The following is a 24,137-nucleotide window of genomic DNA, read 5'->3' on the forward strand; positions in this document are numbered from 1 at the left end:
AAAAGTTAGGATTTCTAACTTTTTTTTTCTAAGTGCTTAAAGCCATTTTGTTTGACCATGGAAATTACTTTTATATCCCTTATATTTTAACTAAATTCCCAAACTACCATTTTTATTCTTTTAACTCTAAAATTCAAACACTTATTTTCAACATAAGCACTTTTATCCAAACACTCAACTACTTATTTATAAAAATAACTTTCAGCACTTTAAAGTTCTAAAAGCACTTCATATATAAAAGTTATTTTTTTAAGCCCATCCAAACGGGCTCATATTATGATACAATATTTAATGAGACTATTACAGTGAGACAATTTTACAGAGAATGTACTGCTATAATGAGTTTCATTATTTTTGTAAATAGAATGTTGTTATAAAAAAGTAAAATATAACATCAAAAAATTGATATTGGAAACAAATTCAAATCATTATAATGAATAATTATTATAACGAAATTTAATTGTATTAACAAATTTAAAATTTGTGTTGGATCATTGGACGCGTGCACAACACGCGCTAAGAATTTGGGTTGTTCATGGAACCCACGTCAAGCTGTTTTTTTTAGCCCCTTATTATAGAGAATTAGCAGCTTGGGTTGTTCATTTCTTCCCCCGAGATGCAGAACTCTTTTTTCTTTTTTTAATGAATAGATAGAGTCATAATGATAGGGGTGTGAACTATCCGAATTAAACCTAAAAATCAAACCAAATTAAATGAAACTCTAATTTGAATTGGTATTTTAGTTTGATTTAGATTAATAATTTACTTTGTTTGTGAATTGGTGTTTTAGTTTGATTTAGATTAATAATTTACTTTGTTTGTTGTTTTGGTTTGATTTCGAATTTAAAAAAATAAAAATCTAAATATCGAATGCACATCCCTATTTTATGAAACTCATACAAATATCAGGTTTTCAAAAAGAAGGAAAATATATAAGCACATAAATATATCTAACTCATTTTAAGTTAAAAATTTAAAATTATTTTATTTAAGATAATATAAAATTTATAATGTTAATAATATTTATAGATATTCATTTTACATTTATATTAAATAAAAAAAATTATTTATAATAAATAATTTATCAAATCAAATCAAAAAGAAAAGAAAAGAAAAGAATAAAGTTCCCGAGGTTTCCTTAAGGCGGGAAAATCACAGGCTAGTGTGAGAGTGTGTTGGAAGATGGCGGGTTGGTCATACCCAGATGCTTCTCTGGAAGATTTGGTGAAAATGGTGAAAGGGTTCATAGATATGACCATTCTTGCTTCTGGGTATCAATCATCTGCTCGTCTTGCCCACTGGGATTCACATAACATCAAAAATGCGCTTCAATGGGCTCTCTTTCTCCAGGATGTCAGTGCTTCTTCCCTCATTAGCTTTTCCTTTGGAAATACTGCACAATATGCAAAGCATTGGTATTAGTCATCATTGCTAGTCAACATAACCTATGGATCTTCCCTTACCCGTTCTGTTTTCCAGTATAACTGTCTCAATTGTAGTTGGGAAAGAAGGGGGGAGACAGTTCGTCAATAGCAGTTTGTTTCATAGATGTGGTTTTTTGATGCTAATGTTTGATCTTCTGTCATGACTGCTTAATTTTACTATTTTAGTGGAAAATTTTGATGTGTTAGGTTCTCCATTGAGATGTTTATGTTTTTTGTTTGCTTCCATGAACCCTGCTGGAAAACAATTTGTAGTGGCTTATTCAGCCTTTGCATACAGGTGATGAGGGATTTAAGTAGCTCAGATGACTACAAAGACTCTTTGGAGGAGCTTGATTTAGCTTTATGTGAAATGACCTCTAATCCATATCTCCCCCAGGTAGTGGGCTTTTGTTGTTACATGTCCCTGATAAATTATTTATTAGCTTGCTTTTTTATGCTTTCTGTATCTCTCAACTTCCTCTATCGGTTTCGATTGTTTCCTATTGCAACTCAAATAAAAGAGGGAAGGCTCCCTCCTGTTATATTTTGAACAGGGTCTAGCACATTTTTCCTCAAAGGTCCTTAGCAAAGCGAGTGAATTCATGCTAGAACATCTCATCAGCGTCTTTCCACTGAGAGATGAACACCTCAAAGCTTTAATGACTGCAAGTGTTGAGATGGATTGTCACACGCACCAGAAGACAGATAGTAGATCTCTCAATGACATTTTTGAAACCTTGATGTGTAATACATCTAACAACACTATTCCTAATGAGAAAAAAATTCTAAGGGAGGAATCTCTAAATTTATTGCCAAATTCTTCTCCAAGTGGACAAGCTGATGATTCAATCAGATGTTGGTTTTCTCCCTTCACTGCACAAGCGCTTGAAAGGAGGCAACTATCAGTTTCATTGATATCTTCAGCAGAGACAGGGTTGAACATTTTGTCTAGTGGCTTAAGAGATCTATATGTGAGGGAGGATGACGATGCCTTAAATGTAAAAATGAAGCAGACAACAAATTTCATGTAAGTGATGTAGACACTTTGTCTATTTAATGAACACAAAGGCCATTGTTCAGGTCTGCATTTAGTGTATCAGCTTTATGAATTCACTTACATGAAATTAAAAAGTTTATCAGCTTTATGAATTTCATTAGCATATGTGTCTTCCAAAATAACTTAAAAGCCAAACGTCATAGCATCGTCTTCATCATGGCATGTGCTGGAGTAGTTTCTTATTTTGTTGAGTCTGTTATTTGGAAATTTCACGTAAAACGATGCAGACAATCTGTCTATTAACTAACATAAAGACCATTTTCAGGTCGGCATTTAGTGTGTCAGTTTCATGAATTCTATAAGCATATGTGTCTTTTCAAAGAAATTAAAAGCAGAATGTGTGAGCTTCTTCTGCATCATGGCAAGGGTTGAAGTAGTTTCTTATCTTGTTTTTCTGTCTTGTTTGGGGTTTCTTTCTTAAAATATAACAATTTTCAAACCTCAAAGCTGAAGTTACATAAGAAACCATTCTGAACCTTACCACTTGTCTTGAAAAGGAGCATGTTGCTTGCATCGTATAAACAAGCCGAATCCCATATGAGGAAAAATCATCATAGCACCTCTGACCCTCATGGCCAAATATACTTATTGCTTAGTCCACTGACATCTGCGTTGCAGTACCTTGGAATAGTAACTTGTAAATGATGATTTAAATTCAGTAAGCTGTCTATCAATATTTCATGACTTCTAACACGATCTCATTCTTATGCTGCTTCTCTATAATTGGATGGAGAGGCTTAAGCTAAAACCTCCTAAGCTGTAAATGGTGGAGTGGCAAAAGTATTTACTAAGCTTGATTACTGCCATTGTGACAGAATATGATATCTTCTATTGATCATGTATGCATATTTTTCCTTTATTCTTACGAAAGTAGTTAAGTATATATGGACCTCATTTGTAATGCAGTAGAAAATAAAGTCTGTTCTTGTTAATGCCCCAAGGACTGAAGAAAGACCAATCGGTTCTGCTGTCTGGAGTTCTTGGAAATCGAGAAGCCTCTCATATTTGCTTGACAAGAGAACTATTAGGCTGGTCTCAGGTGCCAGCCTGCTGTTTTCTGGACCGAAGAGTCAATGGATTCAAGTGTTTCAGCGGATAGAAATGTCATCACTACTCGAGGATAGCTTGTGCGAAATAGTTGTAAGTCAATTTATCTATCTTTTTCAAAGATACTCTGCTTCAAATCTTCTTTTTTGTACATATTTTTATTTTTATTTTTTTATGACGGTGGTTTCCCATCTTGCTCACCTTGACTATTCCACTCGGTACCCGCTACCTCCCACTAACGGGAGGATATTCAGAAAATCAAACGGGAATGCAATTTTTTTTAATTTTTCTAGTTAGAATGGATTGGTTGTACCTATCCAATCAATAATTGTTATGACTGACTTGCTATCTAAGTTGCGTGGACTCTTCACTTTCGATGCCGCACCCGTATTCGATTCTCCAAAATACACTACTTTTGGAGAATCGACACGCACCAGTTGACTTTTTTGAAGAGTCCAAGCAACATAACTTGTTATTCACCCGGTTTTTGGGTCATAATCATTATATAGGAGAGATGACCGAGTGGCTTAAGGCATAGCATTGGAATTGCTATGTAGGCTTTTGTTTACTGTACCGGGCAACTCAACCCACCAAGTAAAACAGATTCTTTTCTTTAAGGCCTACAATTATACTACCTTCTTGGATCTGAGATTAACTACAAATTATTTTTGCAAAATAGTCAAGCGAATAAAAGGGAAGAAATAGGTTATTTGGTTAGAAATTTTAAATCATCACTTGAACCTTGATATTTATTGATGATGTTTGTATCATCCTTGCTCTCATGAGATTCCCAGATGATATCTTGTTTGATGATGATTAATGTGTCTATGGCCTCTTTAGTGTATATATAATGCAAATGAAGATTCTGGTATTCCCTTGCAAGTAATGCGTAATTTCAAGTGAAAAGTGAGATCCAGCATTAAGGATAGATCTTGGCTTTATTTAGAAAACATATCAAGATAAAGAAAGGGTCCTTACATTTACTTGTGACTTCTAAGATGCCGTAGGAGGTGAAAATGTATGTAAGAGCAATGGGCATAGATGTGATCACTTTGGTTATCTAAATGTTCAAGTGCAGTGGTGGAAGTGCAATCAAAACTTTCTTTTTGGGGACTGGAACATGTTGTGCAGGGGCATTGGGGATTTTCTTTCTGGGGGAAGTGGGTGGGGGGTGGGGAGACTTAGCAGCTACTGAAGATAAAACATGTTTAGTCATTTAAGCTATAGACTTGAGACAAAAAATGGGAGGTGCGTTTCTTTATCATGAATAAGAGAAGATTGCTAAGTTCTAATTGCCATCATTAAGCTCGAGGCTTTCTTTCATGTCACAACCCAAAAACGAGTGTGATGGCACTCGTCTTAACCCACCAAGACGAGTCAGCCTAAAATCCAACGAAAAGTAATTGCGGAAGTAAATAAGATAATACAAGTCATAACTTAAGCAAAAAGGATGCATATACTCAAAATTCCCCAAGATTGGTTGTCACGTGTACAAGCTACTAATGTAATACAAAATATGCGAAAAGAAATATAGTCTCAAAGGTCTTTGTCTCAAAAGCGGGACTAAAACATAGTAAGAGTAAGAGGTGCTTGCTAGAAGGATGCAATAGCTACCTCGATAACTCCTGATGATAGCCTCGGATATGGGTAAGAATAGGAAGGAATAACACAGGTCCGGGCTTACAACCTACACAAGTGTAGAAGCAAGGAGTGAGTACCAACCAACACGGTACTCAACAAGCGAACTACTAAACACTAAGCAAAGCAAAATAGAACACAAGTACTCATGTCATCCCAATCGAACCTTCTCAACTACAACTTGCATGAAAATCAGCCCAACCTAGCAGTTCACATATCATGTAGCACTCAAGTCGATAATAGCTCAACAACATTTCCAGTTAAATCATATTAAAATCAAGTATATCAATCACATAAACACCAAAGGGTATACACAAGTTCACAGATGACAAAAGATGTGCAATACAATGCAATGAGATGTCAAGTATAGTGATGCATGTCTGTCCTAATGATACACATCCGCTGACTAGCAAGCCTGGAACCCATGGGGGACTCACATGGTCCATGTATCTGCCAGAACCATTTTCCTTCAGCATAATCATCAATCGATGAAACCATTTCCTTTCGGCATCGCCGGAACTAGGGGTGTACATGGACCGGGTTGGTTCGGATTTTTTACAAACCGATTTTCATTACTCCCCAACACACATAACAAGAAGTACAAGATTCTACAAGCTTTAACGAAGAGTTAGAAGTTCATTTGCCTCAATTCAAGCACAAACTACTTTGAAACTTGAGTCTTCCCCTTTTGTCGAATATCCGAATCAACAAAATCTATTCAACAATGAATTCCCAATAAGAATATGAGCACAATGACACCCAAATCATCAATTATGGAAATCAAGCCAAAATCAACCCCAAAACCCAATTTCAAAAACGAAGGGTAAAATCTGATAATTTTACATGAAAATGTTCCCCAAAGTAATTGGAATCCATTGGTGAAAACCATTTCGAAAACGAAGTTAAAATAGTCCATAATCATCAATTTTACTAAAATTCACGTTCTTGAGAAAATTCCTAATACCAGGATTTGAAACTCCGACTCAAATCTGAAATATTTCTTGAAAATAATCTTACCCATTCTTAGAAAAGTTCAAATATGATATTTCATCGAAAATGGAGTTAAAATCGACCTTGAAATCCTCAATTTATCAAACTTTGACTTTACTGAGAAAACTCCAAATCATACGCGGTTAATATGATGAAATAATTGATGAATCAACAAGTTAATGAAAAAATCAGTTTACCCAGAGCATAAGGATCCTAAATATACCTTATTTTTTTTAAAACAAAAATGGAGTCCAAATCGATTAAGCCCCAATTTTCCACAAGAAATTTACGGATAGAGAAAGAAAATCAGATGAAGAAATCATGAGAAAATGCCAAATGGAGGATCAGATACTAACCCCCATATTAAATCGAGAAGAAAGTCACAAGAATCATTCCATTCCGAATTCTAGAATTCCCGATATGCTCAAAATACCAAATGAGAATTGTCTGAATTTATATACTTGTACAACAATATTTTGCAGCAAAAACCAACAACTTAATTTTTCACTAAAAGAGCCATAACTTCCTCATACGGTAGCGAAATTACCCTTCCTAAATGTCTTAAATAATGATATGGACTAGCTTGTTCAATTGAAACTCAATTTCGTTCTCGTTCGCCCAGTCAAATATTGTTTTTGCTCGATAAACAACTATTTCATACTTTGCGATAAAAGTCCAATTTCTGCTTAGCGAAAATGCACCAAAATTTGCAGATCAGTTCTATAATTCATGCTCAAACTTTTAGAAGTTTCGGAATAATTTTTCGATCCTTAAAATTAATAATGAACCTTTTAGTTGACACAATTTGCTGAAACGCGCCAAAGCACCCAAAAAGCTTAGAAACTCACCAAAACTCGTCCAGAACCTCCCAAACACAAACCAAATATGCTACTAACTTGGAAATGATATTTCAGACTCAAAGAAACCACAAAAACACCAAAACGAGGTCACTTTAATCCGATGGTGACCAAATTTATTTTAACTTAAGAATCTCCAAATTTTCAAATAATGACATGAAACTCATCCAACAGCTTCGGAAACTGAATCAAACCTTCAACTATACTAAATATCACCATTTAGACCAAATGGAATCATCAAAACTCAAAAATGACCTTTCTAACCTCAAATGTTGACTAAAGTCAAACTTTAGCTTTAACTTTTCCCGCATCTCGTTAATCGCTCAAAATCAAATCAAAAGCTTTGGGACCCAAACCAATAGTCCATATAGACCAAAAACCATATTCCAAAGCTAACAGAACTCTCGGAATTCCATTCTGAGCTTCCTATCACCAAATGTTGACTTTGGTCAACTATCTTATGTTTTCAACTTTCAAAATATCAAAACTCTTTCAAAATTCATCTAAATACCTCAAGACCTGAACAAATAATTCTACTAACCCAAAAGTCACGTTCCGAAGCTGATGGAACTGGTAGAATTCCAATTCGAGCATTCGAACTCCGAATGTTGACCAAAGTTAAACTTTAGCCTAAAAATTCACTTAAACTTCCAACTCAAGGGCTAAACTCCACATATCGACTCCGAAACTGAAAACTACAACACTCCTAGACCAAATTCCGCATTTCGGAACTGATAGAACTGACGAAATTCCATTTCGAGACTCGTAGCTCCGATTGTTACAAAAAACCACTTTTAACAACTTAAAGTCTCCAAAACTTAAAAACTTCCAAAAATCACAACTTTTCGATAAAATTTCAAAATCAACTTTGCAAACTGATCAAACATGACTCGGGGCAAATATTGATAGGGGTAAAATGGTATTTTTTCTAGAATTTTCAAAAATGACCTTCAGGGTCATTATATTTCAACACTTGCACAATATTTAAAAAACTGATTGATTATTTTTGTACTCCTTTCTACTTGTATGATGTTGTTTGGTTGGGCACGGAATTTGAGATACTAATTCAACATGTGTATTGTACTAGTGGTGGTGGAAAGATATATTAATGATGATTGAAAACTTAGTTGAATAAATGAAACATCACATCAAAATTTTAAATCTGCATAGTTAAATGAATTTGAATTTTTGAAAGTTGTGAAAGTGTATAGAACAATATTATTAATGGAATGGTATGAAACAGTTAGGGACATCCCAAAACGAAATGAAAGGGCAGCCCGGTGCACTAAAGCTCCCGCTATGCGCAGGGTCCGGGGAATGGCCCGCCCGACCACAAGGGTCTATTGTACGCAGCCTTACCTTGCATTTCTGCCAGAGGCTGTTTTCAAGGCTTGAACCCGTGACCTCCTGGTCACATGACAACAACCTTACCAGTTACTCCAAGATTTAAATCCCAAAACGAAATGGTGTTAAATAAATTGAGATGAAATGAGTAGTTGTTATAGGTCTTTTTGTTTATTCTTTTCTCGGTTCATAAGCTATTCTAAACCTAAAATCACACGGTGGGAAATTATTTCAAAGATTCCAAATTCTTACATAATAGAAAAAAAGTATTTATATAAGTGATACTAACTAGTTGGTTCTGTTTGGTAGGAGTTTTTTTAATAAATAATTTGGCTAGAGACTTGTATGCTGGTGTGCGTAGGGATAATGGTGAGATTGTAGAATCTCAGTTTGCGTCAAAAGACAAATTAGCTAATAGTAGAGTTAATTGGGGGCAAATAGAGTGGAGTAGATATACAAAATTCTTAATCCGAACTGGTTTGGGATTGTGGCGTAATTGATTGATATAAGCTATCCTAAATTGTTTGACTACGCCACAATTACCTTGATGCAGCAGACTGCTGAAGTTGCATCAGCTCGTTTTGTTCTTTTCAAGTATATGCACGTACATCTGTTATTTAAGTGCTGTTCTGTAAAAACCTATTGTGATACATGGAGTGGTTTTCTTTGATATCTAAGATTAAGCAATTCCAATAGAATTGTAACACTAATTGCTGCTGCAAATTTTCTTAAAAGGTAATTAAGTTGATTGGTTGGGCTATTCAGAGTATGGTTTTCTTGGTATGCAGCTAGATTTTCTTTGAGAGGAGTATTTGTACTGATATATGACTAGTTTTCCTTATTGAAACCCAACTTCTGCAGGAGCTCGCGTTACTAGCATGTGTAGTGGATAGATGGAGTTTTCTGATTGAACGTTTGATGTTGACCTCTAATGAATTTGTCACTACTTCGAGGCTATACAATGAGGTGCATAGCTTGGTACAGAGAGGTTGTAGAGAGGAAATCATCAACTCAAAGGTAATTATTTCTTGGAATGAAATCCTTTCATTGTCTAGTAGGAAAAGCGGCATGTCAAACCTATGAAAATAACCTTGCAATGGTTTAACTGAAAATGATAGTATTATTTGTTTGTCATATGTGGATTACATGGCTGTATAGATCTAGTCATCTAGATATAGTTTAGATCAGTTTATATTTTTCTGTAATAATTTATTTTGCTTGTTATATTATCCTACATTGGAAGGGAAGCCTTGGAGCAACGGTAAAGTTGTCTTTGTGTGACCTATAAGTCACGGGTTTGAGCCTGGCTTCGGTTTTAGATTATCCCACATTAGATGAGGAAATACGTTGTTTCCTTAAATGGTTTTAGGCAATCCTCACCTCATAACCTAGACTTTAGGATTGAGTTAGGCTCAAACTCTATTTTCTTTACATGGTATTAGAGTCATACCCATAAATGAGTTGTTTCCTAAATGGTCTTGAATAATCCTCACCTCGTGAGCTAGCTTTTGGGGTTGTGTTAGGTTGAAGGTCCATTTTCTTTACACTGTCTACAACAACAACAACATACTCAGTGTAGTCCCACAAATTGGGGTCTTGGAAGATAGAGTGTACGCAGATCTTATCCCTACCTCAAAGGTAGAGAGATTGTGTCTGATAGACCCTCTGCTCAAGGAAAAATAGTTCAAAGCAGTCACAAAAAGAAATAAGATAAGTACAAGAAGCAACAATTATTAAAAAAATCAACAGATAGTAACAACATAAACTACAAGAAACAACAGATAGTAACAGAAATCGAAAGACAAGATACTATAGGAGCAATATGAACGGACAGCAAGACAACACACTGTGACCTACTAACCTTCTTGCGACGCACTAACCTTCTACCCTAATCCATGTTCTCCACACTCTCCTATATCTAAGGTCATGTCCTCGGTAAGTTGAAACTGCGCTATGTCCTTTCTTTGCATGGTCTATTACCTGATTTTTTTTTTCTTATTTGTTATTTCTTAATGTACATAAATCACTATGGCGAGAAAAACAAAGTTCTAACGTCATGGACATGATTGTGTTTAGTTAGAAGGCATAAAAATTCATTTGAGAACAATAAAATCGAAACGTCTAATTTATACAGTGCAATAAGCAAATTTATGATGTATCCAACTATACTTGAACAATCATTGTTTACACCCCAAGTAAGGCGAGGTTTCATTATTTGTCGGGTTTGTCTTCATGTCACACATTTCCAGATAGATGTACATTGTACCTCTTTCAATCTCTTTTTGAGCAAAGTTTTTTGCTATGTCATCTGCTTTAAAGGCTTCTGCAAAGATTTTGTATAGGTCTGGTGGGATATCGATTCATGCACCGATTCATGCACAAGTTTACAAGTATGGTTTTTTAATGTTGTCTATGTGAAAACAACTTTAGTAGATTTTTACTCAAAAGTAGGTAATATGGATTTGGTGCAATGCATCTTTAATGAGATGGTTGGGAAAAATATAGTATGTGGAATTCAGTACTAAGTGGATATGTAAAATCTGGTGACTTAACAATGGCCTATTGGCTGATAGAGGATTTCCAAGTGAGATATTCGTCATATCAAGATTTGATCCTCTAAGATGGGAAGATATTCTTCATATCAAAATCTGATTCTCTACGATCTTAGAATAATTGTTGTAATCTAGAATATCATATCTCCGATTCTTTCTCCTTATGTAGAATATATGATCCCAGATTTCATGGCATTTAAGTGATTCTATTATACAATCTGTTATGTATATAAAGCCACGTGTATAACATAGAAAGATATGAATGAAATTATTGAACTATCTTTTTCCAAATGGTATCAGAGCTTTAGGCTTATTCCTGACCAATTTTATTCATCCTGTCTTGAAAGATTGAAACCATTCAAAAATCATGTCCGAAAATAGTATTGCTGCAAATATTCCAACCTCTGGAAATGTTTCTGCAACCGTAGAGAGTAACTCTACAGTTTCAATTGGAGATTTGCAACATTCAGCTTCAGCAGGTAGTTAGTTGTTCATTGGCCTTCACATGTAGGTCTTGTTCTTTTGTTACTAATGTCTCAGACAAACTTTCTCCATTGTGGGTGGTTGATTCCGGGGCAACTGATCACATGACCAGTTCCCCTCATCTCTTCATATCATATTCCCCTTGTCCTAGCTATAAAAAAATAACTATAGCCGATGGTTCAGTTATTGCTGTAGCTGGACAAGACGACATACCACTGGGAAAATCCTTGATACTTAAACATGTCCTTCATGTCCCAAAGTTATCTGCAAATCTCATTTCTATCCAGAAACTCACCAAAGATTCCAAATGCCAAGTAACTTTCTTCCCATCATATTACTTATTTCAGGAACAGAACACGAAAGAGATGATTGGGTGTGCTAGTGAGAAAGGAGGTCTTTATTGTTTCGATTTCCACAATGGTGAAGATATAACTAAGAATTCCTTATCTAGTTCATTCTTGTCTGAATCTATTATGTCCAATAAAGAGAAAGTATGGCTTTATCAGCGTCGGTTAGGTCATCCTTCCTTTTATGTAATCAAAATGATGTTTCCTTTGTTCAAAAATTTGAGTGTTGAGTCTTTTCATTGTGCAAAACTCAAACGTGTTTCCTTTCCAATTAGCCACAAAAGATGTCAAACTCCTTTTCTCTTATTCATAGTGATATTTGGGGACCCTCTCCCATTCCTAATATTTCTGATGCTAGATGGTTTGTGTCATTCATTGATGATTGTACAAGAGTAACGTGGATCTATCTGCTAAAGCAAAAATCAGATGTTAGTCAAATTCTTCCTACCTTTTTTAATCTGATCAAAATCCAACATGATGTGCTAATTAAAAGATTCCGATCTGATAATGCCAAGGACTACTTCAATCAAACCCTCTCTGTTTTCTTCCAAAAGAAGGAATTATTCATGAATCTTCATGTGTAAATACTCCTCAACAAACGGGATAGCAGAGAGAAGAAACAGTTTGTTACTTGACATTACTAGATCACAATTGTTTCACAAAAGGGTACCAAAACAATATTGGGGGGAAGCTGTCCTAACTGCTGCACATCTTAGTAACAGAATGCCATCAAGAATTCAAAGTCCGCTTGATAATATTAGGAACTTCTTCCCGAATTTTGAAATTTCCAATAAATTGGTTCCTAGAATCTTCGGGAGTGTTGCCTATGTTCATATACATTCTCAAAATTGAGGCAAATTAGACCCACGTGCTCTTAAGTGTGTTTTCATAGGATATTCTCCTACTCAAAAAGGCTACAAGTGTTATCAACCATCATCAAAGAAATTTTGTTTCAGCTGATGTCACATTTGATGAGAGTGCATCATTTTTTAATCATTCTTACAATCAGAGGGAGTTATTGAAGGAAAAGGGACCTCTAGACTTGTCACTATTTGATTTGTCCATCTCTAGTCGTGCCAAATCTTTGCCTGAGACACCATTTCTTCGGTCACCCGAGCCTCTAAGCCCAAATGAACCCACTGAGTCTCCTAATCCGGATACAGATAATGGAATTCTAGTAAATAATCTACCATAGCAGGTTTATTCCAGAAGAAAGAGATTAACTGATCAAACTACTCAGCCGCAATCATCTCCTCAGGTTACTGTTCCTAATACCCATCCTGAATCTGTTGAACCATTAGTAACACCAAACCAAACTGATCATTAAGAAGAACCTAACCAACCTAATGACCTTGATCTTCCCATTGCACTCAGAAAATAAACCAGAACTTGCACACAACACCCTTTGAGCCTTTCCGTGACATATCAAAATCTATCCTCAAGTCATAAAGTTTTCTCTGTAACCTTCACACAATTCATATCCCTAGAAATTTGTCTGAAGCATTAGGAAACAGAGAATGGGAGAAAGCTATGAAGGTAGAAATGGAAGCGTTGGAGAAAAATAAAACTTGGGAAATTGTGGAATTATCAAAAGGGAAAAAGTTGGTCGGGTGCAGATGGGTTTTAACTGTTAAATATAAGTCAGATGGGTCCATAGAAAGATTTAAAGCTCGTTTGGTAGCAAAAGGATATACACAGACCTACGGAATTGATTATTTGGAGACTTTTGCCCCAGTGGCAAAAGTGAATACAGTGAGAATCTTATTATCATTGGCTGCGGTTTTTAATTGGAATCTACAACAATTTGATGTAAAAATGCTTTTTTACATGGAGACTTAGATGAGGAGATCTATATGGAGGTGCCACCTGGTTTTGAACGTAAGAAGCGAATGGTGTGTAGACTGAAGAAGACACTCAATGGATTAAAGCAATCACATCGTGCATGGTTTGGAAGATTTACAAAGGTTATGATCAAGTTAGGGTATTGACAAAGTCAAGGAGTCCACACCTTGTTCATACGACACACAAAAACAGGAAAGGTGACAACATTATTGGTTTATGTGGATGACATCATAGTAACAGGTGATGATTCAGAGGAGATACGAAATTTGAAGTGTTTACTCAAGGAATTTGACATCAAAGTGCTTGGGAAATTAAAGTATTTTTTGGGAATCGAAGTAGCACACTCAAAACAAGAAATCTTTATTTCCCAACAAAAATATGTGTTTGATTTGCCGAAAGAAACAGGAAAATTAGGGTGTAAACCAGTGGCTACACCAATTGAATATAATCATAGATTATGCAATGCTCCGGAAGATTCTGTGGTAGATAAAGGCTTGTATCAAAGACTTGTAGGGAAATTGATTTACTCGTCCCATACAAGGCCAGACATTGCCTTTGCTGTAAGTGTTGTTAGCCAATTTATGCATGATCCTAGAGAAATGCATCTTCAAGCTGTCAACAAGATTCTACAATATCTTAAAGGAAGTCCAGGAAAAGGAATACTATTCAAAAGAGGAGCAGACATGGTTTTAGAGGATTATACTGATGCGGACTATGCTGGTTCATTAGTGGATCGAAGGTCAAGTTCTGGATATTGCACTTTCTTAGGAGGAAATCCAGTGACTTGGAGGAGTTAAAAACAAAATGTAGTAGCCAGATCAAGTGCAGAATCTGAGTTTAGATCAATGGCTATGGGAGTTTGTGAGTTATTATGGTTAAAGATAATCCTTGATGATTTGAAGATAAGATGGGAAGGACCTATGAGACTATATTGTGACAATAAATCAGCAATAAGTAAAGCTCATAATCCTGTACAACATGATCGCACTAACCATATTGATGTAGATAGATATTTCATTAAGGAAAAATTAGATAGTGGACTCATTTGTACGCCATTTGTATCTATTAAAGATCAGGCGCCTGATGTTTTAACAAAAGTACTGCCAAACAATGTGTTTCAAGATCTAATAAGCAAGCTAGGAATGGAAGATATCCTTCACCCGCTTGAGGGGGAGTGTTGGCTGATAGAGGATTTCCAAGAGAGATATTCTTCATATCAAGATTTGATCCTCTAAGATGGGAAGATATTCTTCATATTAAAATCTGATTCTCTAAGATCTTAGAATAATTGTTGTAATCTAGAATATCATATCTACGATTCTTTCTCCTTATGTAGAATATATGATCCCAGATTTCATGGGGTTTAGGTGATTCTATTCTGCAATCTCTTATATATATAAAGCCATGTATATGACATAGAAAGATATGAATGAAATTATTCAACTTTCTTTTTCCACAATATCCTTTTTGATTTATTCACTTTATATTTTAAGTTTTCTTACATATATCCTGCGGATACCCTGTACAAGTAGCATTTGCAAAATTCCAAAACCAGGCCAGAATGTGAACATTCACCTTAAGATATTCAACTTGCACTGCTCTAACATGCAACAACAACATCATACCCATTGAAATTCCATAAGTGAGGTCTGGGAGGGTAGAATGTACACAGACCTTACCACTACCTCATGGAGGTAGAAAGGTTGTTTATGAAAGACCCTCAGCTCAAGTGCAACAAATCCTGGCATAAAGAAGAAGAAGACAATGAAGAGAATCGAAACAAGGAACAATACGAAAGTAGCCAAAGCAGCAATAAAATCATGTGATAATCGAAATACCATAAACAATGATAAAAATTTAAAAAAAGAACTAAAATAATACAACTAATACAATTGCAAACACCAACCACCCTAAGCAAGACAGCACTACACTACTCCTTCTACTCTAATACGTGTCCTCCACATCCTCCTATCTAGCGTCATGTCCTCGGTAACCTAAAGCTGCGTTGTATCCTGTCTTATCATTTCTCCCCAATACTTCTTTGGCCTACCTCTGCCTCTTCTCATACTCTCTATAACCAACCTCCCGCACTTTCTCACTGGTATGTCTATGCATCTGCTCTTCACATGTCCAATCCATCTTAGTCTCGCTTTCCTCATCTTGTCCACCACGGAGGCCACACCCACCTTATCCCTGATATCCTTATTTCTAATCTTATCACTCCTAGTATGACCGCACATCCACCTTAACATCCTCATCTCCGCAACATGCATCTTCTGAAAATGGGAGTTCTTGATTGGCCAACACTCAGTCCCATACAATAATGTCGGTCTAACTACCACTCTATAGAACTTACCTTTGAGTTTCGTGGTACCTTTTTATCACACAAGACTCCAGAGGCAAGCCTCTACTTCATCCACACCGCACCAATACGGTGTGTGATATCAGCGTTGATGTCCCAACTCTCCTAAATTATAGACCAAGATACTTGAATTTATCTCTCTTGGGTGTATTTTGTGTGTCATGCTCACTTCCACGCCTACCTTATGCATCACATCATTGAATTTGCACTCCACATATTCTGTCGTAGTCCTGCTCAATCTGAACCCTTTGGTCTCCAAAGTCTGTCTCCATACCTCTAACTTAGCATTTGCTCCATTGCGTGTCTCATCAATTAGTACTATGTCATCCACAAATAACATACACCACGACATCTCATCTTGAATGTCTTGCGTCAACACATCCATCACCAAGGCAAATAGAAACAAACTAAGAGTTGACCCCTGGTGTAACCCCATCTCCACAGAAAAGTGCTCCGAATCTCCTCCCACCATTCTTACCTGTGGTTTAGCTCCTTCTGTCCTGTATCGCCCTAATGTAGGTCATCGATACACCTCTTGCCTCTAGGCATCGTCATAAGACTTCCCTCAGGACTTTATCGTAGGCCTTCTTAAGGTCAATAAACACCATATGTAAGTCCCTCTTCTTTTTTCAATATTTTCCATCAGTGTCCTCACAAGATGGATAGCTTCTATGGTCGATTGCCCTGGCATGAATCCAAACTGATTTGTGCACACACCCCTTCTCACTCTCATCTCCACTACTCTCTTCCAAACTTGCATAGTGTGAATTAAAAACTTAATACCCATGTAGTTGTTCCAATTTTGTATATCACCTTTGTTCTTATACAACGGAACCATTGTACTCCACCTCCATTCCTTGGGCATCTTAGCATTCTGAAAAATGACATTTAACAAGCTAGTCAACCACTCCAAACCTGCTATCTGTGCTCTTCCAAAACTCTACTGGGATCTTATTTGGTCCTGTCATTTTTTCCCTGCTCATTCTATTAATATCACGCTTCACTTCCTCAACCTTAATACACCTACAATACTCAAAGTCCCGATGTCTCTCAGAGTGCTCCAACTCACCCAGCCTAATGCTCTGTCCCCTTCTTCGTTCAAAAGTTTGTGAAAGTACACTTGTCATCTTTGCTTAATGAGGGTCTCCTCCGCTAACACCTGGCCTTCTTCATCCTTGATACACTTCACTTGATCCAAGTCTCGGGCCTTCCTCTCCTTCGCCTTTGTGAGTCTGTGCAACTTCTTATCTTCGCCTTTGTCTCCTAGTTTAATGTACAATCTTTCAAAAGCTGCCATCATAGCTGTTGTAATCGCTAACGTAGCCTCCGTCCTTGCCGCCTTATATATTTCCCTGTTCGCCTGCTTCTCTTCCACGTTCGTGCATTCCACCCATTTCGCATACGCAACTCTCTTTGCTTTCGCTTTGCCTTTAATTTCTCCAATCCGCCACCAATCTCCTCGACGTCCACCAAAGTTACCCTTCGACACCCTTAGCACCTCTCTAGCTGCTTCTCTTATGCAACTAGTTGTCTTATCCCACATGCTTCCCGCATCCCCACTACTCCTCCAAGCTACCCTTGCCATCAACTTCTCCCCAATTACACGGGAGAGGGCAGATGTCAATCCTCCACCCCGCCCCACCCATTTAATCCTAGGTTAGGCATATAACTTCTTCTTTCTCCTCCCTTGCTTGATCTTCAAGTCTGTCACCAAAAGCTTATGCTGAGTAGAAAGATTCTCACTCGGAATAACTTTGCAATCCTTACAAAGGCCTCTCTCGCCTTTCCTCATAAGCAAGTAATCTATCTGAGTTTAAGCCACTGCTGTACGGAAGGTAATCAAGTGATCATCCTTCTTTGGAAAGCACAAATTAGCCATCACCAACTTCAAAGCTCTAGAAAAATCCAAGAGCAAGGTTCCACCACAGTTTCTAACCCCAAAACCACTGCCGCCATGCACATCGTCAAAACTACTAAGAGTTGCCCCACTGTGGCCATTGAAATCTCCGCCAACATGCAATGTATCTAAATTTTACTCCAGATCTTAGACTCTCTCTCTTATGTTAAACTATAAGAAAATTGTGCATTTCTATTTGGTTTGCATTCGTTGTCAATTTTCCACGTTATGAACATTCTTACATTATTGTTCTCCCTGTGGATGGTTTTATAGTCCTTTTCTTTTTTTTTTCTTTTTGTTGTAATAGGAAAAAGGAATTATTGAGTACCTTGAGTCTTTCTTACACAATCGGCTATATCTCTTGTGGGAACTATCTCCAGTCCTAGCAGCATTTGCAATTCCTTCCTGGTATACCTATCAGATTCATATCCTGTTGTCTGTTGAGATTTCTCATGACAGTGAAGTGATCAATCCTTTTACACCAGTCAGCTTACAGACTTTATAGTTTTCAGAGTTTATGGACGGATAGCTGGTTTAATTAATGCAGGTCAAATTTGTTCAGAAAATATCTGACAGAGCTTGACAGTCAAGTTACAGGAGACCTTTCATTAACTAGGTACACTTTCATGTCACATGCTTCAGTTGGTTATAATGATTTTTCAGTGTTCAGAATATTGAATTTCTTATACTTCAGCTTCTTATCTTGGCTAAGAGCTTTATTCTGCTGATTTTTCTTCCTTGCTCTTTTCTTTTATGCATATCCAATTGCAGTACCAAGGAAAGGAAGGAGCACAGAGAATGTGGGTTTGCTATGATTTCTTCCTATCCTCTTTCCTGTCATTCTGTATTAATGTTATATACACATTGATTGACTATGACAATATCTTTGCAAAACTATGCACTGAAATGTTTCACAGACTATTTTAGAGACTATTATATCTACTTCTTGAAAGCCTTTCTGCGTAGCATTCTATTAATGTCTTTCATGTAGCCAGGAATTTTACTAAGTTCGAGTTTTATTATTAGACCCGAGGGAACAGTTTTTATTATTTCTGAAATTCCTTTTAATTTATAATTACCAGATTCTGAAAGGAACTCTGGAAGGATTGGAAATCAAATTTTTGTTGTTGTTATAGTTAACTTACGTAGATTAAAGTCTTCAGGCATAAGCAACCTTTCCTGTTTCAGTTACACCTAGCTGTAGGTAATATTACTTGCCTTCTAGGTCTGGGGTTTCTTAGTTGTTTCCTGCCAATAGGATAATTAATACCCTTATCTAATACTGGTTTAAAAGCTGGACCTATCAGCAGCTTTCTATTAAGGCTGATTTGTCCGTGACATCACTTAATATGAGATCACCAAGTGAAAGAATTTTGCCGGTGAACTACGATGTGGTACCATTCCGGGCATTATATAATTTATCTATGGATATATGGGTTTTCAGAGACCATGTAATAAAATTTGGTTGTTTCTCCTGTTTGCCTTCTCATTAGGTTATTTCATGTTAGACTGAACATCTCTTTCTATTTGGAGGATATTACATACTCTCAAGCCTGATTCATGTTCAACACTTGCAGGTGATGTTGCCGAGAGAATTTGGTGCCTTCATGTTTGTCATATTGGTGGTTCTGATGTAGAATCTGGTTGATTTAGCGCTTGACAATATTTTCTCTTGAAGGTGTAACTGGTAAGCCTTGCTTTCTTAAATGTATTAATTGTGACTATTTGTTTTTGTGCATTATTTGAAGAATAGGTGAAACATTCTCGCCGTTGAGTTTCAACTATTGGTAAGGCGGTCATGTTGATGGAAGAACCTACGTTTTATAATTTCATTTTTAAGGGTGATCGGAGTTGTGGAAGAACTTGGATGGCATGTAGACCCTTGGTCATGATAAAAACCTAACTAGAAAGTGTTTCTATTTGAAGAAAGTTGGTGCCTACTACTTATCCTAGGAACCAGGTCCTTGGTACATTTCCTCTTAAAGCAACAAGTAATTCAACACAAATTTACGTGAAAAAACTCCTAACTCTCGGAGTAAACCATGAACTCAAATCTACTAATCTCTTCAAGTTTTATGATTACAACTTAATAATCAAAGGAACTACCTTTGGTACCTAGCCTTAAACAATTCTCTAGAACTGTTTCTGTGCTCTAAATCTCTCTTAAGAAGTCAAACTCATTTCTTGTTACAAGCCTCACAAATTCACACACTACAACTCAACAAACACACAAAACTGTATTAAGAACAACTTCGACTAAGTCTTTTCGATCCTGCTTGCTTGAGATCTCTTATTGCTTGAGAATAGTTTCTTCTCTGCGTGTGGAATAGGTGCTTGAAAACTATCTTGCTCTCTTGCTTTTATAGATGCAATAAGCTGTCCTCTCCTTGATAGGAAAGCCACAAACCTTTCCTTGATATGCAATGACACGGTTTAGTCCTTTCCTCGTTTGACAGGGATACTACCTTTTATAATATATTACTACAAGTACACTTTTACCAAAAATAGGTTTTGCTTTGTTATCAAAACTTGTTCGACAAAGTTTCTTTACTTTCCTCCTTTTTGATGATGGCAAACTTATCCAATTTTTGTAAAAGTCCTAACAACAAAAAACAGTAGTAACAAGGACCTCATCAGTGGTAACAAGGACCTCATCTCATCATTTGCAGGGCTTCATTCCAACTCATACAAGGCTTCATTCCAACTCAGACGACCTCATCATGCTTACCATGCATCAATATCAGTTCATACACAGAATAAAGCAACAAAGATATATCTCCCCTTTTGACATCATTAAAAACCAAAGCAGGTGATGCAAGGTACTAATGAATAAAGCAGGTAAGAAACAGAGCCACATTCAAGAGAGACATTATCAAGAAACCAAGGCTATCATCTACTCAACCATAAGACAGTGTCAAGAAGCATGGAATCATAAGCAATCACAACAAGATAAGCACAAATTAAGCCAACCATTGGCCCAAAACAAAACATAAAAATTAATTACAAAAACCAATCTTTGTCTGTCAAGAAGAGCTAAAAAGAGAATGTTTTTAACAAGGGGGAGGGGACTGGATCAAGGAAAGCTAAGGAGGCTCAGGAGGAAGGCTTGGGCTTGGGAAGAAGGTCCATTAGATGTTCTCAAGATGCTTGTTCTGCTGCACTATCATCTCATTCTTCAGGGTGTCCACCTGAGCTTGGGAGGCTGCAAGACACTCCTTCAATCCAACATTCTCCTCTTTTAGCTAAGCAATCTCCTTGTGTGCAGCCTCTAAGTCCAGCAAGGATTAGGTCATAGGGCTGGAACTTTTCTTTTTGGGTGGGTGCTTGTGCAGGCAAACACTCACACTTTTCCAAAGTGGAAAGAGTGATTCTCTCATTTTTAGTGGCTTCAACCCCTTTCCCTAGAGGCACCTCAAAACTCCTAAAGACCTCAGTCAGCAGGAACCCATAAGCTAACCCATGAGAACCAGTCTTTGGAAAAGTCACTCTCCCTATGTGTTGCAGGGAAAATTATCCTCTCATTCAAGTCCACGGCATTCATGATCCCCTGAAACTGGCCTCCTGCCTCCTGCCCCTTCTAGGCAATATCTCCTTGTTCACAATCTCAAACAAGAGCTAGTGATCATGAGACATTTCTCCCTTAAACACTTTCCTGGCCACCACCCTATTCTCCTTACCTTGAGAGAACTTCTTAGTCAGAAGACAGTCCTCGATCTTCCACACATTCCTCCAGACCTTCAGAAGGAACAATCAAAATTTCTCTCAGCTTAACTGGATCAAACACACTCTTTACTCCTTGACACTAGTGCTAACCACCCACCCAACCAACATTTTCAAGTTGGCATAAAATTCCACCACTTCCTTTGTATGAAGCATGGGTTTAGCAGTCTTAAATAGAAGATCCCACCCCTGGAACCTAAGCCTATCAAGCAACCGTTGAATGTAAGAATTAAGCATTATCTCTTCATCAAGAATTCTCCCTTTCAGGAGGTGTTGTGTAGCATAGTAGCAACTTAAAGAACTTTTCATAGTTCTTATTTTTCCTAGCCTGAGAAGGGGCATCTTCTCCTTCTTCTTCAACCTCCTCTTCCTCCACATTAATGGGTTCATCATCATCACCAATCTTTTTCTTTCCTCTAGCCACCCTGGCTCTCTTCTTCTCAACCTCCTTTTGGGCATCAACAACCTATTTTCTAGTGAAGGTAAGAGAGCAAGATAGTTTTCAAGCACCTAAACACACGCAGAAAAGAAACTATTCTCAAGCAATAGGAGATCTCAAGCAAGCAGGATCGAGAAGACTTAGTCGAAGCTGATCTGAATACAGTTTTGTGTGTTTGTTGAGTTGTAGTGTGTGTATTTGTGAGGCTTGTAACAAGAAATGGCTTTGACTTCTTGAGAGAGATTTAGAGCACATAAATAGTTCTAGAGAATTGTTTAAGGCTAGGTACTAGAGGTAGTTCATTTGATTATTAAGTTGTAATCATAAAACTTGAAGAAATGGGTTTGTTTCTTGCCGTGTTTGCTTAAGATGGAATGCACAAAGTGACAAGAGAACCATTCCTTGTCAAGCTTCCTAAGCTTCTTTGTCCAATAGGATTACAATTCACTTGATGTTGACTCCTTGAAGTAGGCTCATCTTTATTTTATTAGAGGTAAAAGGTTCAAGTTGTGTCTCTTCTTCATTCATAGATCTCACTTTTATTAATATATTATCTTTCTCTTATTCCACATAAAGGAACGAAGAAAAGAATAAGAAAAAGATCAATAAAGCAATAAAGGAAGCTAAAATAGCGAAAAAAGTGGAAAATAAAGAGAGATGCATTGAAAGATGCTGAGGCATTCTATGAAACATGTATCCCCTTTTCATTTTTTTTCCTTTTACTTGTTTGTATATTAGTTCTTTCAATCCGATGGTCTATAGTGAAAGAGTTGCAGGGGAGAACTCTTTATTTTTGCGTAAGAGCTTAAGGGAGCCTTCCTTTGACATCATAATAAGCTCTCATCGTAATGATTTTAGGGAAAGAAAATATCACGGGCAATAAATGGGATGTGTTGGTAAGATTCTATCTAATCCTTAGTTAGTGCCTCAGTACAAAAAAAGAATGATGTTACATCAATCGGAAGAGCCTTTTGTTCTCTTTGAAGTTTGGATGGTCAGGACCTACAAGAACCTAACACACAGCTGGCGCGTTTGGTATGGAGAGAGAACCACCTCCACTCACTGCATATGTGAAAAGGACATCCAATATTAACGAATGTGATGCCTACAAATGGAATATATACATTTGAAAAGCACAAATATTATATTCCTCTTTTTAGACATTCCATTAAATTTGTGTGTTTTCGAAGTCTCCTAAAACCAACAGACATCTACTTTCTTATGTTGGTAAGCAGGGATGTTGAAGTGGCACGGACAGAGAGTTGCACACAGCAGCTCTGATGTTATAGAGGTTAGTGTTGAAAGAAGAGCACCCATGAATTGTTACCAAGGACATTACATTGCTAGGCAGTTATATTGGAGGTTAAAGTCAGAGTGGAGGCGACTTGTGTCATGGCAGAGAAGTTCTGTTCGCTTTAGCTATGATGCTTACAGCTACTCTCAGAATTTTGATGATGGATGCTCCAAGGAACATCCTTCACCTTTAGCTCCTCGGTAATTTTCATTTCTTTAGAGCATTAAGCATGAAGAATGTCAGATTGCTCCTTCCTCTTCAGTAAAACAATTTAGCAACTTCAGTAGAGAATTTGGTCATGTTTCCATTACAATCAAGTTTTACATACAGCATATTTTTTCTGAATTATTCACTTGAGTATATGTAAAACATTAAAAGTGGAGACTTTTTCATTCCCAAACATATTACTGTGTATATATGTAAGAAGTGGATCAACTTTATCAAAAGAAAATTCTGTCAGAAATTTGATAATCCTAATGAGTACAATTTTATATTATAGTGTTTTGGTTCGATGAACTTTATCAATAGAAAATAATGCGTGTATGGATAGCAAAAGTGGGCCTCAACTCTATCTTACTATCTAGTTGAGGTTCTTTTCAAGGCCACAATTGCTTGGATTATCTTTTGAATAATATACGCTCCGGGGAATGCGATGTTGTCCTCTCATATGATTTTGGATAATTTTAATGGAATAACTTTTGAGATTGAATTAGGTTTAATTCATAAGTACTCATTTCATTTCAAAATATAAGAGCCTGTTTAGATTGACTTATAAGTTGCTAATAAGCCATCTTCAGCTTTTTAGAGTGTTTGACGTATCAACTTAAAGTCATTTTTTGTTTAA

The 24,137-nt window shown here is 36.7% G+C and overlaps 1 protein-coding gene across 3 annotated transcripts; it reads left to right on the plus strand.

Moving 5' to 3' along the window:
* Window positions 1–1,114: 1,114 nt before the first annotated feature.
* LOC129882722 (uncharacterized) lies at window positions 1,115–23,324 on the plus strand. 3 transcript variants are annotated; one of them, XM_055957146.1, is made up of 10 exons: window positions 1,115–1,353; window positions 1,723–1,821; window positions 1,946–2,451; window positions 3,423–3,621; window positions 9,219–9,374; window positions 18,148–18,248; window positions 18,388–18,456; window positions 18,612–18,640; window positions 19,418–19,527; window positions 23,235–23,324. In XM_055957146.1, the coding sequence occupies exons 1-9, from the start codon at window positions 1,183–1,185 to the stop codon at window positions 19,486–19,488; spliced, it is 1,401 nt and encodes a 466-aa protein (XP_055813121.1). In that variant the 5' UTR covers window positions 1,115–1,182; the 3' UTR covers window positions 19,489–19,527; window positions 23,235–23,324. The 3 variants fall into 3 exon arrangements, with proteins under 3 accessions (XP_055813121.1, XP_055813123.1, XP_055813122.1); XM_055957148.1 differs by having other exon boundaries at window positions 1,979–2,451; XM_055957147.1 differs by lacking the exon at window positions 23,235–23,324 and adding an exon at window positions 20,510–20,595.
* Window positions 23,325–24,137: the final 813 nt, after the last annotated feature.

The sequence above is a fragment of the Solanum dulcamara genome, chromosome 3 (assembly GCF_947179165.1).
Source record: "Solanum dulcamara chromosome 3, daSolDulc1.2, whole genome shotgun sequence".
Taxonomy (NCBI): Eukaryota; Viridiplantae; Streptophyta; class Magnoliopsida; order Solanales; family Solanaceae; genus Solanum; species Solanum dulcamara.

Coding starts and splice junctions, on each gene's coding strand:
- LOC129882722 (XM_055957146.1), top strand. CDS start 1,183: ATGGCGGGTTGGTCATACCCAGATGCTTCTCTGGAAGATTTGGTGAAA. Junction 2,452..3,422: donor AAGCAGACAACAAATTTCAT/GTAAGTGATGTA, acceptor TAATGCCCCAAG/GACTGAAGAAAGACCAATCG. Junction 18,457..18,611: donor GGAGACCTTTCATTAACTAG/GTACACTTTCAT, acceptor ATCCAATTGCAG/TACCAAGGAAAGGAAGGAGC.